Below are 18,896 nucleotides of genomic sequence, written 5' to 3'. Positions count from 1 at the left end.
TTTGGAATGTTTGTACCAATGTATTCCTTACATGATCAAATGATCCTTTTGTTTGTTTGTTGAGGGCACACTGTTCTGGGCTGTCAAGAGTGGATGTATTCCTTACATGACATTCACTTATTTTTATCATGTTTCCTGTAGCTGGACTTTTTGAGACTGATATAACAACACCCAAGTTTGCATGCAAAACAGTGTGTGTTTCTACTGTCATATGGAAATATGAAATGGAAGGTTATATGTGATCTGAAGAAGTAGCTGCTAGGTGTAGTTTTTCATGCTGTAAATGTTTGATCAAATTCTTTTTCTTTTTTTGTTTTCTTACAACTGTGTATATTTTCTCCATTTGCATTGAGCGAATGGAACATTAACAAAGGGATGACAGATGATTGTGTTTGTGTGTACCTGTAAAAACTATGTATATAGCTGGAAAGCAAAGTTCATGAGAACTTTTATTTTGATCTTCATCAATTCATAAGTTCAATTGTCTCTCATTTCTAGATCAGACTAAGATCATGTGAACTGTTCTCATTAAGGATGATACAATACATACATAAACATTATAAACGCTACAGACATCTATTTGCCCTAGACATCTATTTTATCTGACCTTTTTGAAGGGGCAGGCTGGAGGTAATGTATCTTGCCAGCATTCAATTGACACTAAGCATCGTTCGTGACAACTTGACAATCTTAGATCTTAGGGCATTCCATTTCTGGTATGATGATGGCGGCAGATTGAGATTCAGTGATCCCAAATCTGATTCAGGCACGGGTTTCCCATGAATGTCTGGTAGTGTACCTGAGAAGATTTTTAACACCGATGTACGAAGACTCTCCCTTTATCACGGATGTGAAGTTGAAATTAAGCATTAAATTCAGGCAGCTCAGCTGAATCTGATGCCTTTTTATTTAACAACCCCACGGGTTTCACATTCATTAGAAATCTTCGCATTAGCCCCCCCAGATACTCGTCCTGACCTTCCCAAAACTAATTCTGAGTGGATTGTATGATTTTTAATTTTTAACTATTTATTTACATACGATTAAAATTTAATTTACTAACATTTTCTTTTTACAAAAAGTAAGAATAATGGCTTTTAAGCCCCTTTTTTTTCTTTTTTTTTTTTAACCTTTGCCTTCTTGAAAGGGAATAGTTGCTTTTAAGTAAAAACAAAATGCAACAGAAAGGTGTCCGCGTACATACCACATGCGCACACTCTTCCTCAATTGTAGAGGATTTTCCGCGGCAAAGTAACAACCTGTACATATCACCCGTGACGTGGTGCATGGGCTTAAAAATTCAAAGTCCCAAACGGCGACGTTTAATGAACAAACTCCCGTTTCGCGGCACGCATAAATAACATCCGACTCGTCGCTCGCCTTCTTATTTTCGTTTCTCAAATCAAAACTCTTGTTTCTTCCCAGCTTCATCAGAATTCAATTCAACTAGGAAACTTCTCGAAGAAGAAAAGAGTACGGAGTAAAACGCTCCGTTCCGTGTTCTTGCAATCGTCGTTTCATAATTTGAAGGTACTCTCTGTTGCTCTTTCTCTCTCTGTTAATAACGTAGGAAATTTTAACGTGAAACTGCGTCGTTTAGCCTTGTTTATGAACGAGCTTGGAACTGCATCCTCTTTGGTAATTCTTTGTTAGAGGAATTTGATTTTTGAATCATAGAATCCGAGTAATGATAGTGACTTCTCAACTTCTCATGTTTTAGGTACTTCGGATTTTAAATTTTGGCTTAATCGAGCATTCTGTTTGTGAATTGAATGAAAGAAGACGCATAATTAGAAGCCTTATCGTGATTTGAGTCGATTAGAGTTAGTTTTATTGATCGTTTGTTTATTTCGTTTAAGTCTATGTGTAGCTTTTATTTTATCTATAAGAGTCTGTAATTTCATTAAAGAGAATTTTTAGTTTTATCTATATCATTTCTGTTTGATTTTTGTTCTTTCAATCAGATATTGATGATTTGTTCTTTTAAAATGAAACGTGTTAATTAATTGGATCAAAATTCAGATTTTATGTCTAATATCAAACATGTATGAAATTGTTGTTTCACATTCGGATTTGTGTTTGGTGATCGCTATGTTGTATTAGTACCTAATATCTAATTGTTTTAATCTTGAAGATGCCAGCTGCAAATTCCAATATGTCTGATAGAGATGGAGAACCCTTTGTCGAGGTTGATCCTTCTGGTCGGTTTGGGCGATACAGTGATCTGCTCGGTTCTGGTGCCGTGAAGAAAGTTTATAGGGCATTTGATCAGGAGGAAGGTATAGAGGTGGCATGGAATCAGGTGAGATTGAGTCATTTCAGTGAAGATCCTGTGCTCGTGAATAGGCTTCATTCAGAAGTTCAGTTGCTGAGAACGTTGAAGAACAAGTATATCATTGTGTGTTATAGTGTATGGTTGGATGACCAGCATAACACACTGAACTTTATCACTGAGGTGTGCACGTCAGGAAACCTGAGAACTTACAGGAAGAAGCATCGACATGTGTCTATTAAGGCCTTAAAGAAGTGGTCAAAGCAGGTGCTTGAGGGATTGGAGTATCTACACACGCATGAACCTTGCATTATTCACCGAGATCTCAATTGCAGTAATATCTTTATCAATGGAAACATTGGTCAGGTAATTAATATTCCTAATTTTCTGTTGGAGTATTTCAATAACATAATTGCTAGTCGACTTTGGGGAGTCATAAGATAATTAAGCAGATGTGTAATTGTTGCTGTAGTTATGATTTAAGCTTCATTTAGTTTATAGAAGAAAAATCGGGGTGCTTTTATATAGTATTGATTAGTAAAAATTAATCTAGATATATAATGTACTCACGGCAAAATATGAGGTACTGCAATTGGGATTTGGTTGAAGAATTATCACAAAATGTAAAGACAAAGCTGGAAATGATGTGCCTCATTTATTTCTTGAAGAGTCTGCAATCTAATCTCAGAAGAATTCAGTAGCAAAGAAACATTACTACTCTGTGTTACACTACTGATTACCATTGCTTGTTATGTAGTACCTGTTCCTGGATCCATTCTGTTCCTAGCTTATAACCTGACCCGGCATTTTTAAGTATAAGAATTGAAAATCTAGCAGAAAAATTTACTATCCGAATTCATATAACCCACGAATACTGCATTATTTAATTCATAAGATTGAGAATTCCGAATTGGCTGATATTTTCTTAACTGAAAGTTCTAAGACCTGGTGATGACATTGACATTATAACACCTGTGAAGGTGAAGATAGGGGATCTAGGCTTTGCAGCAATAGTGGGTAGGAGTCATGCAGCCCATTCAATCATTGGCACACCAGAGTATATGGCACCAGAGCTGTACGAAGAGGATTACACTGAGATGGTGGACATATACTCTTTTGGATTGTGCTTGCTTGAGATGGTGACTATGGAGATACCTTACAGCGAATGTGACAGTGTTGCCAAGATATACAAGAAGGTCACAGGTGGAGTTAAACCCCAAGCCTTGAACAAAGTGAAAGATCCGGAAGTGAAGGCATTCATAGAGAAGTGCATAGCACAGCCGAGGGCCAGACCTTCAGCTTCCGAACTTCTCAAGGACCCATTCTTCTCTGAACTCAATGATGATGACAGTGAACCTTCTCCTTGATGAATTTTCAAGTGAAGCATTTTCCTAAAGCTAGCCCAGTAACTCTCTTTCCTGAAACTATAAGACTTATAGGCAATTTCCACGTAGCAGTATGCCTCTTTAACTCTTTCGCACTACTTGATATTTCGTACCAACATTTATAGTGTAAATAAATAGCACATTGTTAGTATCATCTGTTTACTGCAGTTGATCTGCCATTATGGTTGATTGGATTCAAATGTAAGTCATTTGTTTCCTACATGATATTTTGTCCTTCTTTCAATTGTTCTTGAGGACCTTTAAAATCTTTGGGAGACAATTGCTGGTAGTGTTGAAGGATCAAAAAATAAATTACACATTTTTAATGCAGATTGCAAGACAAAATTTGTGTGGCAACCATGAGGAAATTTCTGTACAAAGAATCTGTGGGTTATACGAGTTTACTCCTAGAGGCTGTTTTCTTTGAGAAACTATTTAGAATCCCAGTATAGTTTGTTGATTTATAAAATGAATGGTGGGGATCTTATTTATTTATTTAAATTTGAAAGAGAGAATTTTCTTTGTATTCACTAATCACTGCAGATCTAGTGAATCGTTGGAGCAAATGAAACTTTTACTTAGAATCAAAGCATTACTTCTCTTGATGTGTGAAAATAAAATACAAGTCTCTACAGCTTAAAGGGAATGTATTGCTTGAGTTGTAAGGATATAAGCTGTACTCTGTATGGTACCTGCACACTAAATGTACACAGCTCATAGTTTAGAGAATTTTTCTTATGCGCCCTTTAGTAATTGGACACACCAGAAAGTGATTTATGTATTTGTATTTGTTTTTTCTTGGCATATTTATCTGTGCAAATTCATTAATTGAAAATAATCAGGATGTGATCCTGGGGATTGAAGTGTGCTGGTAGAAAGCGAGCAAAAGCCTCTTCATTCAAAGCAACCCGAAATTTCAGAAGCCGTGCCGTTTTGGGTGTTGGTATTACTATTAGCCACAAAGCACAGAAAACTTCATCCGCACTTCATCTCTAACTTTATCATATTATATTTGCTTTTCAATTATTTTCTAAATTTCTCAAACACACCCATTTCTCGTTTCTCCATAACATCTCCTATATAATTATATACCTTCTACGAGAAGCAATATACTTCTAACGCATTTGACCACCGAGACCCACATCTACCAAGACCTTATTTTCTATAAATGAAGTTATAGATGGACAAAATTAACCAATCAAAATAACAAAAATATCAATTGATGTTCAATTCATGACGGTGAGATCAGGAGGAGCGATCATTAGTAGTGTGCTTGTGCTACTTATTCTGCCATAATGGATAAGGATTAGGAAGAAATAAACTCAACTTGCCAGTGGGAAGGCAAGTAGTAGCACAAGAATTCAACTTCGCTAGACTCGAGGAACGTTTTTGAAGCCTTAAAAGTTGGATTTTCAGTTAAGCACTCGTGTGCATTTGACTTTGACTAATAAACTTCTATGCACGAGTATAATCTGGACAAACTGATTAAACTACCTCTTTTTTATCTCTTTCAATCGGTTTCATTCCCGCTGGTTTTCAAGATTCTAGATGCTCTAATAACTAATACTGACCTTTTACTGCAATCTTGGGACGAGCTCCAAAGCATTTATAATCATTTAAAGTCGGGCAATGAAATGAGAAGCAATTTCTATTCTTGCAACAGAATCAACTTCACTTACTTATCTTTGATTGCTTTCTCGAGTTTCACTTGCGTTATTTGCTTCTTTCTTGAAGCCATTTTTCATGAGCTTTGATCATGGATGTTGTCAGCTCAAAAGATAGTTCAGTGGCTTCCAGTCCTTTCTCTTCACCTAACATAAGTGCGCTGCTGAAGATTAAGATTGTTTCATGGTAAGATGATTGGTTAAGGTTTTTATTTTTGTTTCATATCTTATCTCGCAATTATTTCAATTGATGTTAACTGAGATCATTGTCTCAGGAGCCAAGAGACTGGTTTGCCTGTTTCCATTCGTGTTCGAGTTGGCAACATAACTTTCAACTTGCACAAGGTATGAATGAGATGAATGACTTACGAGATCTTCCAGACCAACTTGTTGCAGAAAGTAGAATTTCCACAACAGAATACGTGCCTGCAATCTGCAAACAAGATAGAAAAATTACTCTTCAGAGAAGATGAAACTGTTTTTATCAGTAAGCCCACTGTAACTGAGTTTCTTTGCTGTTTTGCAGTTCCCACTGTTTTCAAAGAGTGGATACTTCAAGAAGAGATTGAATGAATCAAATGAATATGAGCTACCACAACATTTTCCGGGAGGGCCAGAAACCTTTGAGATGATTGTGTTGTTCATCTATGGCTCCTCCACATTGATTGACCCTTTTAATGTAACAGCCCTTCGATGTGCAGCAGAATTTCTTGAAATGACAGAAGAATACTGCTCTGGCAATCTCTGTGAGCGCTTTGATCTATATTTAAACCAAGTAGTGTTCCAAAGTTGGGATGATACTCTGATTGTTCTACAAAGATGCCAAACCTTGCTGCCCTCGACTGAAGAGCTGTTAATTGTCAGCCGCTGCATTGAATCCCTTGCTTTCATGGCTTGTATGGAGATTCTTGATCCGGAAAGGAGACGGGAGAAACCAGTTGTCACATTGGAGGCATTGACTAGCCAAGCCTGGTGCTGTGAAAGAGTGAAGGGGATAGTGAGCCAGGAGCTGTGGATCAAAGATCTCTTAGCTCTACCATTTGGATTCTTCAGAAGGATAATAGGATCCTTGAGAAGGCAAGGAATGAAAGAAAAGTATGTAAATCCCATCATCGTTTTCTATGCAAACAAATGGCTATTATACAAGAAGACACGCCAATTCTGGGAAAACTCTGATGACAAAAGTGGTGACAAGGACACAAATAGCAAGTGTTCAGAGATTTTGCAAGGAATTCTTGATTTACTTCCTTTGCAAGAGAAGGCAAGCAGAGTGATTCCTGTTGGATTCTACTTTGCATTGCTTTCTAGATCCCTAGAGGTTGGTTTGAGAAGTGACAGTAGGGCAAAGTTGCAAGAACAAATTGCGTCTCTTTTGCACTTTGCTCAAGTGGAGGATTTTCTTTTTCCAGCAACTGGGACACAATCAATTTCTTCCAGCTTAGAGTTGATTATAATGGAGAGCATATTTTCAAAATATGTTTCCTTTAATATGGACACCAACCATACTCCTTCAGCAAGCAACTCAATTGTTGCAGAGTTATGGGACACATTTCTCTGCCATATAACTTCTGACCCGAAAATGGAGCCCAAAAGATTCATGGAACTTGTTGAAACTGTTCCAGTTTCTTGGAGACAGAGCCATGATCAACTCTATAGAGCAATGATTATCTTCCTCAAGGTAAGCTTCATTAACTTCATCATAACTCAAATATGCAAAATATATAAAGGTCAACTTAAGCATCAAACCAATTCATTTCCCTTGTAACCTAGCAGTCCAAACCTTATTCTAGGAACTCAGTTCAAGCTTTAGCCATCCAGTTAAATAACAGAATAAAATAAACAGAGTTAGGAAACAAAAATTAACCCCTTTAATCATAGATAAATTTTTCTTGGTTATCTCACCAACCAAGCTTTATCTCATCTTTCTCAGCTTTCAGTTAGTCAATCCAAGAAAATAAAGCTTATCAATTAAATGAAAAAAGAAAACCCTGAAGTTCAGTGAAAGTTAATTTTGCTTGTTTTTAGGACTCGATTCCAATTGATTAAAGACTAGTTTGGACCACTAAAACTTAGGCCAATTACACATTAAGCTTAAGGTTTTTGTTCTATTGATATTCCCCAGGCACACAGGCATCTATCCCAAGAAGAGAAAGGGTCAGTATGTAAATACCTTGACTGCCAAAAACTGTCACAAGAGGCATGCATTGAAGCAGTTCAAAATGAGTTGATGCCACTACGCTTAATTGTCCAGGCTCTGTTTGTTCAGCAGCTGAACACACATCAGGCTTTCAAAGATTGCTCTGAGTCATTTAGGTACATGCATCGTGGAGAGTTCTCTGGCAGCTTACCAAGCAGAAGGTGTCCAAACTCCAAAAGCCTGAATCAGAGTGAAAGCTCATTTACAGATGAAGCAGAACCTGGCAGCAGACCTTTTAGCTTCTTACCAACGAAAGACCTAGCAATGAAAAGTTGTGAGCTTTCAAGAACGGATTATGAGTCCACCAGCTTCAGGATTCAGAATCTGGAACAAGAGCTCATGTCCCTGAAGAGAAGTGTTGTACAGAACATTTCAAAGAAAACAGAATCGGTTTCAACCAAACAACAGAATATGAAATTCTATGGTCGCGAAAGTCGATCATTGAGCAAGAAGAGAAACCCACTTGGACAAGTGACTGGCTGCATTGGCTCTGTGAATTTTGCTTCGCAGAGAAAATACGCTAGGAAGCTATTGAAGGTCTTTCGTCGGATTTCCATTTTTGGAAGCAGAAAATCAAAGAGAAAGTCAGGTGCGTCTGGTGAATGGGCCAAATCAATCTAGAAGAATAAGTATAGGCCCCAAAAATTTGCAGATCACGCAGAATCCCTTCAAAGATGTGCAAAATCTTATGCATTGTAAACGAAAATCCAAATATTTTCCAAGCAGTGTGTATTAAAGTGAAGGAAACAGAAAAATATTTACCAAAAACTGAACAAAATAAGAATGATGTATTGGGAGGTCCTAAATTTTTGGTTCACAAGTGCAGAGTTCTGACAAAGGGTTGCTGACTGATACAGAGGCAAAATATTTAGTCATACATGAGATAAGCTTCAAGTATTCAAGGAGAGCATCTTGTCACTTCAGTTAACCACCAATTTTTCTCCAAAATAATTTCCATAACAGAGGGTTAACTTGGTTCATTTCGTTCATAATAAACACGTTTTAACTAATTTATCCTAATATTCAACCACCGTAAAGGTGCTACAATTACTTCACTGCACATTTTATTAGGTGGGTTTGCCGTCTGAAGTCACACTTCTAACACAATCACATGGGAGTCAAAAACTTAAATGAGCTCATATCAGGAATCATTTCTTTTTCTCCTCTAAATAGAAATCAAATTCAGAAACTTGCGTACAAGACTAACGAATCTTTTGCTAATCTGATGCCACGGGGGCGTGGGAGAGATATCATAGTCTATGACAAAGGAAGCAAAAAATTAAATATGCAGATATTTATATACTTCCTACATGTATACACTGGTACATTCTGTAAGATTAATATCAACATGGCAGCAACAGCAGTTACTAAGTGGCTAACATGTCAATTTCAATATCTTTACAAGGAAACTTTCAATTGTCTCTACATCGCAAAACGCCACATCCATAAACCAAAGAGGATCTCACGAAAACGACCAGGCTTGGATCCTCAAAACATTATACAAAAAATTTTTTCAGGCAGCTTGATTGCCTCCGCCACATATAAAGACTCATTAAGTTAGTCTTCTGCTGCCTGTCATGACAAAATGGGAAACTGAATTTAAGCACAATAAGGAAACGCAAGGCTAGCATCTCGAAGAAATTGAATCCATTGTACAAATTATAACTATAAAAATATTACCTTTGTAAGAATGGACAACGATGCGTTAATTCTAAGCTACAATGCTGTTATCACCCTGCTTTCCTATATCCTCAACAGTTTCTAGAGATGACTGTGGAATAACCTCTTCCTCCTCTTTGGCAGTAAGAGCATCATTCTCACCAGCAACATGTTCAGGCTGTGGGTAACTGACTTCGACGGTTGTATCATACATTTCCGTGTCATTGACATGTGCAGGTTGATCACAAGTTTGTGCGTCATTGACCACATCAGTTGCATCAGGAATCTGAGCATACTTGACCTCATCAGCTGCATCAGACATTTGCGAGACCTTGATCTCATCAGTTGCATGGCGAACTTTTGAAGCATTGGCTTCATTAGTAGCATCATGTAGCTGAGATGCCTGTGTGACAACCTCCACTGAACCTTTGACTGACTGGAGGTCACTCTTTGCAGCAACATGAGAGAGCTGGGAGTCATGGGCCTCATAAGGTGCATCACAGAGATGAGATCCATTGACCTCAGAAGTATAGAGCTGAGATTCATCAACCTCATTAGTTGCATCGCAGAACTCTGTGTCATCAACCTTGTCAATAGCATCAGCAAGACCCAGGCGTGCATCATCACTACTACCAACTGCATGAATTAACTGTAAATGTTCTGCCTCCCCATCAGCTTGACGTAACATCTGATGAACCTCAACAACTGCTCCACCAAATTGAGATTCATCCTCACTGGCTACCGGACCTTCCACAAAATCATTGTCCCGCTTCCTTTTTCCAGAACCCTTTCTTCTTATTCTTTCCTTCCCCCTGGCCCGTTTCCCAAGTTCAGTTTGTGGGGTCACCGATACCATAACTGGACTTTCAACTTGGTCTCTCAAACATTCCTGAGCAATGCACCTTATCCTAGAAATTGACTCAAATTGTTGAGCATCCAAACCTTTGTCTGAGAATGTATCTGCTAAGTATGCAATATCCCTTAAACCTGAAATCTGTAACGGTAAGAAATGATAAATATGTTAAATTTATTTGTAAAATGCCATGGCTAAGAAATGTCAAATAACATGTTAAATTTAGTCCCACCGTTCTCTGAAACTCAGATGAGAGGGATATAGGTCTTCCAACAACTCTACGGGTAATTCTTAGGTACCAATGCATGTATTCACTTTCATCTGCATCATCATCTTCTTCGACAATCTGAAGTCTACGGTCTGCCCATTCATTAAGCTCTGACTCCATTTTTGTTGCCAAATCCACCCCACCATCAACTCCACGACTCTTTCTCACCCATCGTGGTACATCTTCTGGAATTCCTTGAAGCATTTTGTATTGCCTTAGGCAGCGATCGGGAAGGTGTCTTTCTGCCTTGTCAAAGCATATCAACATTGTTCTTGATCTTCCCAGAATCAGAGTATTTCTGATATTCAATGGTATTTCTGTTTCGTCCTTAATTGTGTAAGGAACCCACTGAACCTATATGTCAAGCAATATAAACCATATTGTAGTTTTCTAGAAAATTAAAAGGAATAGAAAATGAAGACACATACTAAAGCTTACATCAGATGGTTTCAGGGAGTCCAACGCCTTACGGTAAAAAACTACATCCCGGTTAGTTGTTGGGCCACTTTGTTTTCCCTTCCATGACAGTACAAATGGAAAATGGCAATGCATTGGATCCTTATTAAGCTTGGGCTTGCCTACATCGAGATGATAATAGCTCCAACACTACAACAAAATATACGACTTATCATTCCAGTATTCTAACAAAAGCTTCACAAATTAATATTACCTTCCTGGTAGGAAAGAACAAAACAGAATAAAATAAACAAGGGGAAACGTGAATAACCTGTAGTAATGTCAAACAACCACATATTGTACTTTGCGATTTCACAGAGGCATTCCCGAGTGCCCTATATAAAAAGGCCAAAGCAGCAGCACCCCAAGCATACCTCCCAGCTTCATCAAAATCCTCAAACAACGGAAGATACATGACAGGCACCTTATTCCCCGTAGTAGTAGAAAATATCGTACTTCCGACAAGATACAACAAGTAAGCTCTAGTGTATCTCTCAATCACTTCAACTGAAGCATCCAGGGGACAATTTGAAAAAAATTCCTTCAACCAACTCAATTTCACCATCCCGCCACTCGCATACTTTGCCTCCGGCGAACTCCCTAAATACTTAAGACAAACAGAATGACAAGTAGTGTGTGTCGTTCCAATCACAGGCTTGCCATCAATTGCCAATCCTAACAATAACGCCACGTCTTGTAAAGTCACAGTCATTTCACCCACCGTGAAATGAAATGTATTCGTCTCTCTCCTCCATCGCTCAACCAATGCTGATATCAGCGGATTGTCTAAACTTATTGCCGGAATCTTTCTTAAATAACCAAATCCAGCTCTTTCAACTAACTCAATTTGTTTCGGTGTCAACTTCCATTCTCCTAACTTTGAAGTGTGTTCATGACATCTAAGGGCGCCCCGCTCCTAGACAAATTAATAAAACTATTCAAAATTTAAATCATATCATAAAATGTAGCATTATTAATAATTCAATTCAAAAATTTACATCAAATGAACCTGGCCCTCCCAAACAGCAGAGGAAACATGCTTCTCTTGATCATAAAGCACAGAAGGATCAAGTGGTCCAGGATTGGTCGTTGAAGTATCCATTAATGGGGACTGATTATCACCGCTGATCCAAAACCAATGCAAGTTAGTTAGAGCGAGTTTACTCGGACAAAGAAGCTCAAGTCCAGTAAAACTTTTAGTAATCTCTCTGTTTGGTTGCCAAGAAAGCCGAGGAAAATGAAGGAAACGGAAGGAAAATTTTCGGTTTTAAGTTTTAATAATGTTGTGTGCTTTATTTTGCGAGGGAGTTCGAAGATCAGAGTTAATTTAAGATGAAACGACGACGGAGAAGGAGGGGAGAACGAATGAGAGGAATAAAATTAACTAACCTGAATAAGAGGATTTTAATCAAAACGACGACGGAGAGCACTGAAATTGCGCGTCCTTGCGGTGAAGTGTGAGAAAATTAGCTTGAATCTGAAAACCCTCAAAACGACGAAGAATGCGTCGTTAGAGATAATGATAAACGATGAGTTTTGGGGTCAATAGGAAGCGTAGATGGGGAAAACCTAATCCCCATTTTGTAAAACTACCCGGCGTACGTGGCGTTATCTAAGAGATTGGGCTAAGACCTTTGTATCGGCCCAATTAGATAAAATTATTAATGGGCTTTCTTTCAATTCAAAGTTAGGAATGGGCCTTTTAGACCCCTTCCTTTCGCCAAAGGTACGAATCAGAGATTCTCAAGATTTTGCTTCGATGGACATCCAGGAGATTCCTATTGTTTTGAAAAAAATGAACATTCCAAACTCTTTTGTTAGTGAATATTAAACGGAGATTATAACATTACTGCACTTAAATACCCACTAAGATTTATATATTATAATATTCTTCCCCCATTAAACAAAAAGGATGCTATGGTCAGTTTCGTAGTGGTGTAGTTTTTAAAATACAAAAATAATTACTATTAAAAGAGCTGTAAAAATAATTAGTTGCAAAAAAGAATCGGTTACATATTTAGTAAAATTTATTTTTAAAAGTTTTGTGAATTTTAAAAGCAGTTATGTGTTCAGTAAATCTTATTATTAAATTACTGTAAAATCATAAATAAGTAAAATGGAAATGATGTTATATAAAATTAAAAAATATTTATATAAATATTTTTTATTATGTATTTATAAAAACTAATAACCAAAATAAATTATTTTATTTTATTAATTTTATTTTTTAAATTTTGTTATCTCAATATAATTTAAGGATGACAAAATGTGAGTTGGGTTGGGTTTTTTCAAGACAAAATCCAAGCTCATTTTGGGAGAAGTAAGGGTCAGGCCCAATGCAGACCTAGGCTTTCACTTATATTTTTAAGGAGTAAATGCTCCTTAAGTCTTTATATTTCTTAAAAGTGTCCGTTTAATATTTATATTTTAAAAAATAGTTCAAAACATTCTTGTAATTAAATATATTACATTGTTACTCTTATTTTTTCCTTCCTTTTACAATAATACCCTTCCAACAATATTTTTGACATTAATGGACTTATGTGTAAAAAATAAATTACCAAATTAACCAATAAATAACAGTTCAAAATAACTAATATTTTTTATACCTAGCCAACAATCATTTAAAAAAAATTATAAACAAATTAATATTAGCCAATTTAAAGTAACGTTTAATATCCTTACAACAATTTTACTTATAATTATTTTATAAAAAATTACTTTACCAAATCAATCCTCAAAGTAAAATAATCATATAAAAGTTTGTGAAAGTTTTTATGTTATTTTTAAAATTAATATTGAAAAATTATCATTTTTTTTCTTTTCACTAATATCCCTAAGAATATTGTTGTAAGAGTATTATTGTAAAAAGAAAGAAAAAAAATAAGGATAAGAGTATAACATATTTAATAGTAAGGTATCTTGAGATATTTTTCAAAATATAAGGACTAAACATATGTTTAACTCAAAGTATAAAGATTAAACAAGCATTTACCATATTTTTAATTGTAAACTTACAATGAGTTAATAATCAAAAAGTTGTTATAATCAACAATAAATTAAAGAAGATGAATATTTCAAAATAAAATAATAAATAAAGAAAATGAAGGAAATAAAAATTTAGAGATCTAATTTTCTAATATTGGATTCTCTATTCTGGCAGCCTCTTTATTAATTAGTGTTTAAGTAAGAGTTTAGCACAGTAGTTTTAGATACTTTGAATCATTCTTGATTTATAAATTAGGAATTAAGTTTTTATTCAAATTCTAATTTGTAAAAAAAAAATTTCCAAATAAAAAGGTCACGCCTGGCCTCGTTTTTTTTTCCCTCTTAAGCTCTTTTTCAAACCCTCATATGGAAGGTCAGATCAAAGCTTGTGGGTGTGGGGCATGTCGATCTACGCTTTTTCACCTATCCTAATATAATTAATAATGAGACTAATCTCTTTCCATTTATTGATTTGATTTTGTAATTGTATGAGGATAGCTTTAGATTTTCATAATACATATAAGGATATCTATAGATTGTATTAAGTACAAACTTGATCCCAAAATTAAATTTTGAAAAGATATTATTTTCTTACTTTCTAAAATTTGTTGGAGGATGAGTTAATTTTGCCGAAAGTCAGTTTTTTAAAAAATTATTAAAACAATAAAATTAACTTTTAACTTTTCAAAATTATGTCTGAGTCTCTTGAAAACAACCTCAAACAAGTCTTAAATATGCATTTCCAAAGCACATAATTATTTAATGTAAACATATTAAAAATATTTAACTAACAACTACCATAAACACTTCATAAATGAATGTTTGGTAAATGAATAACCTTGATGAAATAAGAAAATTTTCGGTTCCAACTTAAGCCAATGTAATGAATTAATAATCTTGCTAAATGCATAAGATAATAATTTTTTTTTCCTTTGGCAACAAAGAAAATACAAAATTAATAATTAATCAAGTACAAAAAGTACTAATAACAAATAATTCATAAAATTTATAATATTAAGGAGTTTTTCTTAATGATTTCAATTTTCTAAATTTAACACTTTTTAAAGTATGCATCTAATGATTTGAGACTAAAAATAAAATTAATGACCAATGTATTTGTAGAGTTTTTATTTTGTATACTTAAGCATTTGAAACACTTTATCTTATATGGCATTAAGTCTAAAAAGCATGTACATCAATTTTATATCTATGGGCCAGTTTGGGATTACAATTATAAGTTGCTTCTGCTGTGTGGATGCAATAAATTGTTGATTAGAAAAATAGATGGATGTTTGGTAGACTATATTGTTGCAGTTGCTGTGAGTTTGAAAATTAATGTATATGTGTTTGGTTAATTTGATTACAAAATTTTTGTTTTATTATATAATGACCAAAATAGATATAAGTTTAAATTGTTTTTTTAGTATATTTAATAATGCTCAGACATGTCCTTTTTTTTAAATCACATAAAATTACATAAATTGACAAAAAAACTCAACTAAATAAAATCTAATGAACTTCATAATTTGTTATATAAAATATGAAAAAAATTCATCCTAATACATAATGTAAATAAAATAAAAAAGTAATATATATTAAATTCACATTAAACTTGTTACAGTAAACATCATGACAATAGAAAAAATATAAATAGATCAAACATTAAAAGCCAGGGTTATGAAATCGGTTATAAAAGTTATGGTTAATTTTCATGTGAAATTATTCGTAATTAAAAAAAAAAGCACATAACTATATGTCAATCTTTTTTAATCTTATAATACTAAAGTAAAGTAAAATATAAAAAATATTTATTAGATTAATACTTTGATACTGGAGAGAATATATAGTAGTTGTGTTGGTAATTTGATTGTGGTGGTAATATAATATCTAATGGTTTATATATTAGGGTGTATGGAAAAATAACACATAATTATTTTTTCAAATATTAAGTTTATAATAAGAAATTTAAAAAGGTGTGGTAACTTATTCAATAAACTATTTATGAAAAGCAACCCCTACATGCTTTTAAATGCTGATGACAACTGTTAAAATGAAGAAAATTATGAAATAACTAACTTATTGAGTTTCAATATCAATCACAAACGCGGTGTTTGTGCATTATACTTACATTCATTTTTAGATTTCTACATATGAGTTCATAATATATATATATATATATATATATATATATATGATAACTTTTGAAATTCTTAAATATTAGTAAAAGAAATAGCATATGTACTAAGGTGATACGAGTAATTAAAATATAAAACTCATCTTAAATTAATAAAAATACATTTATTGATAAATTAATAAATTATTAATTCATTAATAAATAGATAACCTTGTTAAAATAATATTATTCGGACTATTACAACATTATTTTTATTGAAATTTTACTCTATTTTAAATTTTCACATAGCCATCAATATCGTAATTGAAGGAGCACAAATTTACATTCACACGTATTTTTGATTTGTGGAGAACTTGTAACACGTGTTGAACTTGAATCCGGCGTGGTGGGTACCTGAAAAAGGCACTTTGACGCCCAAGTCAGTGTTTGATTTTAAAGTCTAATGGAAGTAAGAACAATAAACAAGATTAGAGTTTTTTTTTTGGCTTAGGAGAGATCCCCCTTTTTTTGGTGAGATGGTCTCTATTTATAGTTGATGAATGACATGTCTAGGGCTTTGCCTTGGTCTCTCTCCTTGATGACACGTGCCACCAACTATTATTGCACACGTGGACGTGAACTTATTCATAGGGAAATAAATATATTTATTCTGGACCTACGTCATTTATTCTGTGCCTATGTGCTTCCCTACTCCTATGATCTTGGGTGTGGTTCCCTCAGGCTCCGGAATCCCCGAATTAGAATCATTTTTTACTCTTAGTTATTATCGTAAGTCTCAGGGGAATTTTGTTCCATTGTTACTTTCTCCGAAATAGATTGAATATAATTTATTTACTTATTTGATTTTTTGGGATAATTTTAAAATATAAGTGTGCAACCCAAGAGGGGAGGTGAATTGGAATTTTAAAAATTATCCTAGCAAATCCACACAACAAGCAATCTAATGTCTTAATAAAAATTGAAAGCAATAAGTTCAATAAAAGCACAATAACTAATGAATAAGGAAGAAGAGAAACAAACACACAAAATTTTACGTGGTTCGGCAATCCCTGCCTCCAAGCAATCCAAGCTTGATGATTTCACTATCCAAGCCTTTCCAAGGCTTCAACCGTTTACAATTGACTTCAAAGTGTTAATGAACCTTTACAACAAAGAGATTATCTCCCAATCTCTTCACTCAAGTGTCACACACTCAAACTCTTATAATTAAGATGAAAAAATGAATTATAATAAAACTCACTCAAAGAGTAGATATTCAAAAATGAAGAACAAGAAATGATTCAATGTTTTGTGATTTACAAATTGAAAGCTCAAGATATCCCGTGTGCTTTTTGTTTTTGCTTGTTGGAGAGCTTGAAAATGAATTGGATTTGAGTTTTTATAGTACGAGCTCAAAAACTAGCCGTTATGCACATTTTGGTCGTAACCGGCTTGCCGTTTAGGAATCCTGTAAGCCGCTTTTATGTTACCGTTAAGGCAAAAATTTGAATTTCAGAATATTCGGCATGCCGCTTTTCATATCCGGCAAGCCGCTTTTGAAATCTGGATTGCCGCTTGCGAAATCTGGTAAGCCGTTTATGCTCTAGAAGCTTACTGCCCAAAATCCAGTTTGCCGTTTACCATATCCGGTAAGCCGCTTGCTAGAGTGACTGCTGCAGTGAAATATTTTTTAAATTTATAGTTTGAGCTCAAAACTTTATAAAACTATAGTATGGCCCAAAACGTTATGAAAACTTTCAAATAAACCCAATTTCAGAATTTCTAAATAAATTTTTGTCAATCCCAAAACTTTTTGAAATTATGATTTCACCCAAATTATGTGAAATTATAAAATGACCCAAAATATTTAAATAGTTTCAAATAGGTCCAATTCCGTAATTTTAAAACAAGATCAAAGGTTTTAAAATACTTTCATGTTAGTCCAAAATACTTTCATTCCATAACATCGTTTTCTTAAAAAGCACAATTCATAAATCTTTGTTTAATCAATACATGTGGTTTGTTATCATCTAAATCAATATCTATAGCCATATAGGCTAACAAGTTCTTTCTTTTTTTTTTACACTTGGCGTAGTTTTGTGCCTCTAAGTTATGGTACATACAATAATTTATTTTAAAACAAAAGCAAAGTTAACTTTAATGCAGCGTAAAAATGATATTAGATGTCGTCTAGTGTATGATTTGAAAACTCAAGAAAAAATAACTTTCAAAGAGAGAAAACGTCGAATTAACGACGAAGATAAACCCAAATGAGAATAATCCAAAATATTATTAATGAAAATCTTAAACATATTACCATAAACTATGAATAACAAATCTATATATACTAATAGCTGCTTAATCATAATCCTTCTCAAATAAGATAATAATCTAAAATCCTAATTAAACTAAAATCACAAATATGATTCAAGTAAGTTTAATAAAATAAGATAAATTCTAATAAAATATTAAATACCAAATTAACTCAAAATCTAGAGTTCTTAATTTATTCTACTTTACATGCTTCCTACATCAATCTCTTCCTCTTTAAAAAAAAATATACTTGAGTTTTGCTAAAAACAATAGATAATTCGAGGATGAAACTTATAGTGAATGATTAATTGATCTTGAAATGCGAACATGTAGCACTTTGTATTAACGTTTTTTGAAATTCGAAAGTACTAAAACTTTAATTTCTTTTTGCTTTTAACTTTTAAGTATGACTCTTCTAAAAAAATTGTAGATTTGTACAAACAAATTATTAGAAGTTCTCTTTTAACTTTTTCCTCATCTTACTTTATGTATTTTACATTCAATTTCTCCTTTTGAGCTAGGTGTTCTTCAAGTACAACTTGTTTATCTTTCATATAGATAGGCATAATCATATCAACTATCTAAAGATCTGTAAGAATGATTTGCTCAGTTTCATGAATAATTGGTAAAATCATATCAACTTTACCATCTTTAAAAACAATTAGTGCCTTTTCACCTCGATCTTCTTGACAATTTTAACTATCTTGTTAGATATAAAACTCAAGTCA

At 34.0% G+C, this 18,896-nt stretch overlaps 3 protein-coding genes across 4 annotated transcripts; 2 read left to right on the top strand and 1 right to left on the bottom strand.

Annotated features, from left to right (window-relative positions):
- Positions 1-1,379: 1,379 nt before the first annotated feature.
- LOC18051145 (probable serine/threonine-protein kinase WNK11) lies at positions 1,380-4,103 on the top strand. 2 transcript variants are annotated; one of them, XM_024191670.1, is made up of 3 exons: positions 1,380-1,530; positions 2,142-2,638; positions 3,253-4,103. In XM_024191670.1, the coding sequence occupies exons 2-3, from the start codon at positions 2,156-2,158 to the stop codon at positions 3,637-3,639; spliced, it is 870 nt and encodes a 289-aa protein (XP_024047438.1). In that variant the 5' UTR covers positions 1,380-1,530; positions 2,142-2,155; the 3' UTR covers positions 3,640-4,103. The 2 variants fall into 2 exon arrangements, with proteins under 2 accessions (XP_024047438.1, XP_024047437.1); XM_024191669.1 differs by having other exon boundaries at positions 2,135-2,638.
- A 1,136-nt stretch (positions 4,104-5,239) lies between these two features.
- LOC18051144 (BTB/POZ domain-containing protein At5g48130) lies at positions 5,240-8,430 on the top strand. Its single transcript, XM_024191472.1, has 4 exons — positions 5,240-5,508; positions 5,597-5,666; positions 5,848-6,999; positions 7,444-8,430. The coding sequence occupies exons 1-4, from the start codon at positions 5,414-5,416 to the stop codon at positions 8,137-8,139; spliced, it is 2,013 nt and encodes a 670-aa protein (XP_024047240.1). The 5' UTR covers positions 5,240-5,413; the 3' UTR covers positions 8,140-8,430.
- A 231-nt stretch (positions 8,431-8,661) lies between these two features.
- On the bottom strand, positions 8,662-12,289 carry LOC18051143 (protein MAIN-LIKE 2). The gene is made up of 7 exons (XM_024191781.1): positions 12,144-12,289; positions 11,764-11,878; positions 11,026-11,670; positions 10,737-10,904; positions 10,263-10,652; positions 9,199-10,171; positions 8,662-9,090 (listed from the first exon to the last, which is right to left on the bottom strand). Exons 2-6 carry the CDS (start codon positions 11,854-11,856, stop codon positions 9,230-9,232), a joined length of 2,238 nt encoding a protein of 745 aa, XP_024047549.1. The 5' UTR covers positions 11,857-11,878; positions 12,144-12,289; the 3' UTR covers positions 8,662-9,090; positions 9,199-9,229.
- Between the last annotated feature and the right edge of the window lie 6,607 nt (positions 12,290-18,896).

Source organism: Citrus clementina, unplaced genomic scaffold, assembly GCF_000493195.1.
Source record: "Citrus clementina cultivar Clemenules unplaced genomic scaffold, Citrus_clementina_v1.0 scaffold_2, whole genome shotgun sequence".
NCBI lineage: Eukaryota > Viridiplantae > Streptophyta > Magnoliopsida > Sapindales > Rutaceae > Citrus > Citrus x clementina.
Note: the sequence above shows the minus strand (reverse complement) of the source record. Positions and strands in the feature narration are given on the sequence as shown.

What these genes read in the sequence shown, in the direction of transcription:
- LOC18051144 (XM_024191472.1), top strand. Translation starts at nt 5,414, where the DNA reads ATGGATGTTGTCAGCTCAAAAGATAGTTCAGTGGCTTCCAGTCCTTTC. An exon ending in AAGATTAAGATTGTTTCATG is followed by an intron (nt 5,509 to 5,596) that starts GTAAGATGATTG and finishes TCATTGTCTCAG; the next exon opens with GAGCCAAGAGACTGGTTTGC. An exon ending in CAATGATTATCTTCCTCAAG is followed by an intron (nt 7,000 to 7,443) that starts GTAAGCTTCATT and finishes GATATTCCCCAG; the next exon opens with GCACACAGGCATCTATCCCA.
- LOC18051145 (XM_024191669.1), top strand. Translation starts at nt 2,135, where the DNA reads ATGCCAGCTGCAAATTCCAATATGTCTGATAGAGATGGAGAACCCTTT. An exon ending in TCAATGGAAACATTGGTCAG is followed by an intron (nt 2,639 to 3,252) that starts GTAATTAATATT and finishes ACACCTGTGAAG; the next exon opens with GTGAAGATAGGGGATCTAGG.
- LOC18051143 (XM_024191781.1), bottom strand. Translation starts at nt 11,856, where the DNA reads ATGGATACTTCAACGACCAATCCTGGACCACTTGATCCTTCTGTGCTT. An exon ending in ACTCCCTGAAACCATCTGAT is followed by an intron (nt 10,653 to 10,736) that starts GTAAGCTTTAGT and finishes CTTGACATATAG; the next exon opens with GTTCAGTGGGTTCCTTACAC. An exon ending in CATCTGAGTTTCAGAGAACG is followed by an intron (nt 10,172 to 10,262) that starts GTGGGACTAAAT and finishes TTACCGTTACAG; the next exon opens with ATTTCAGGTTTAAGGGATAT.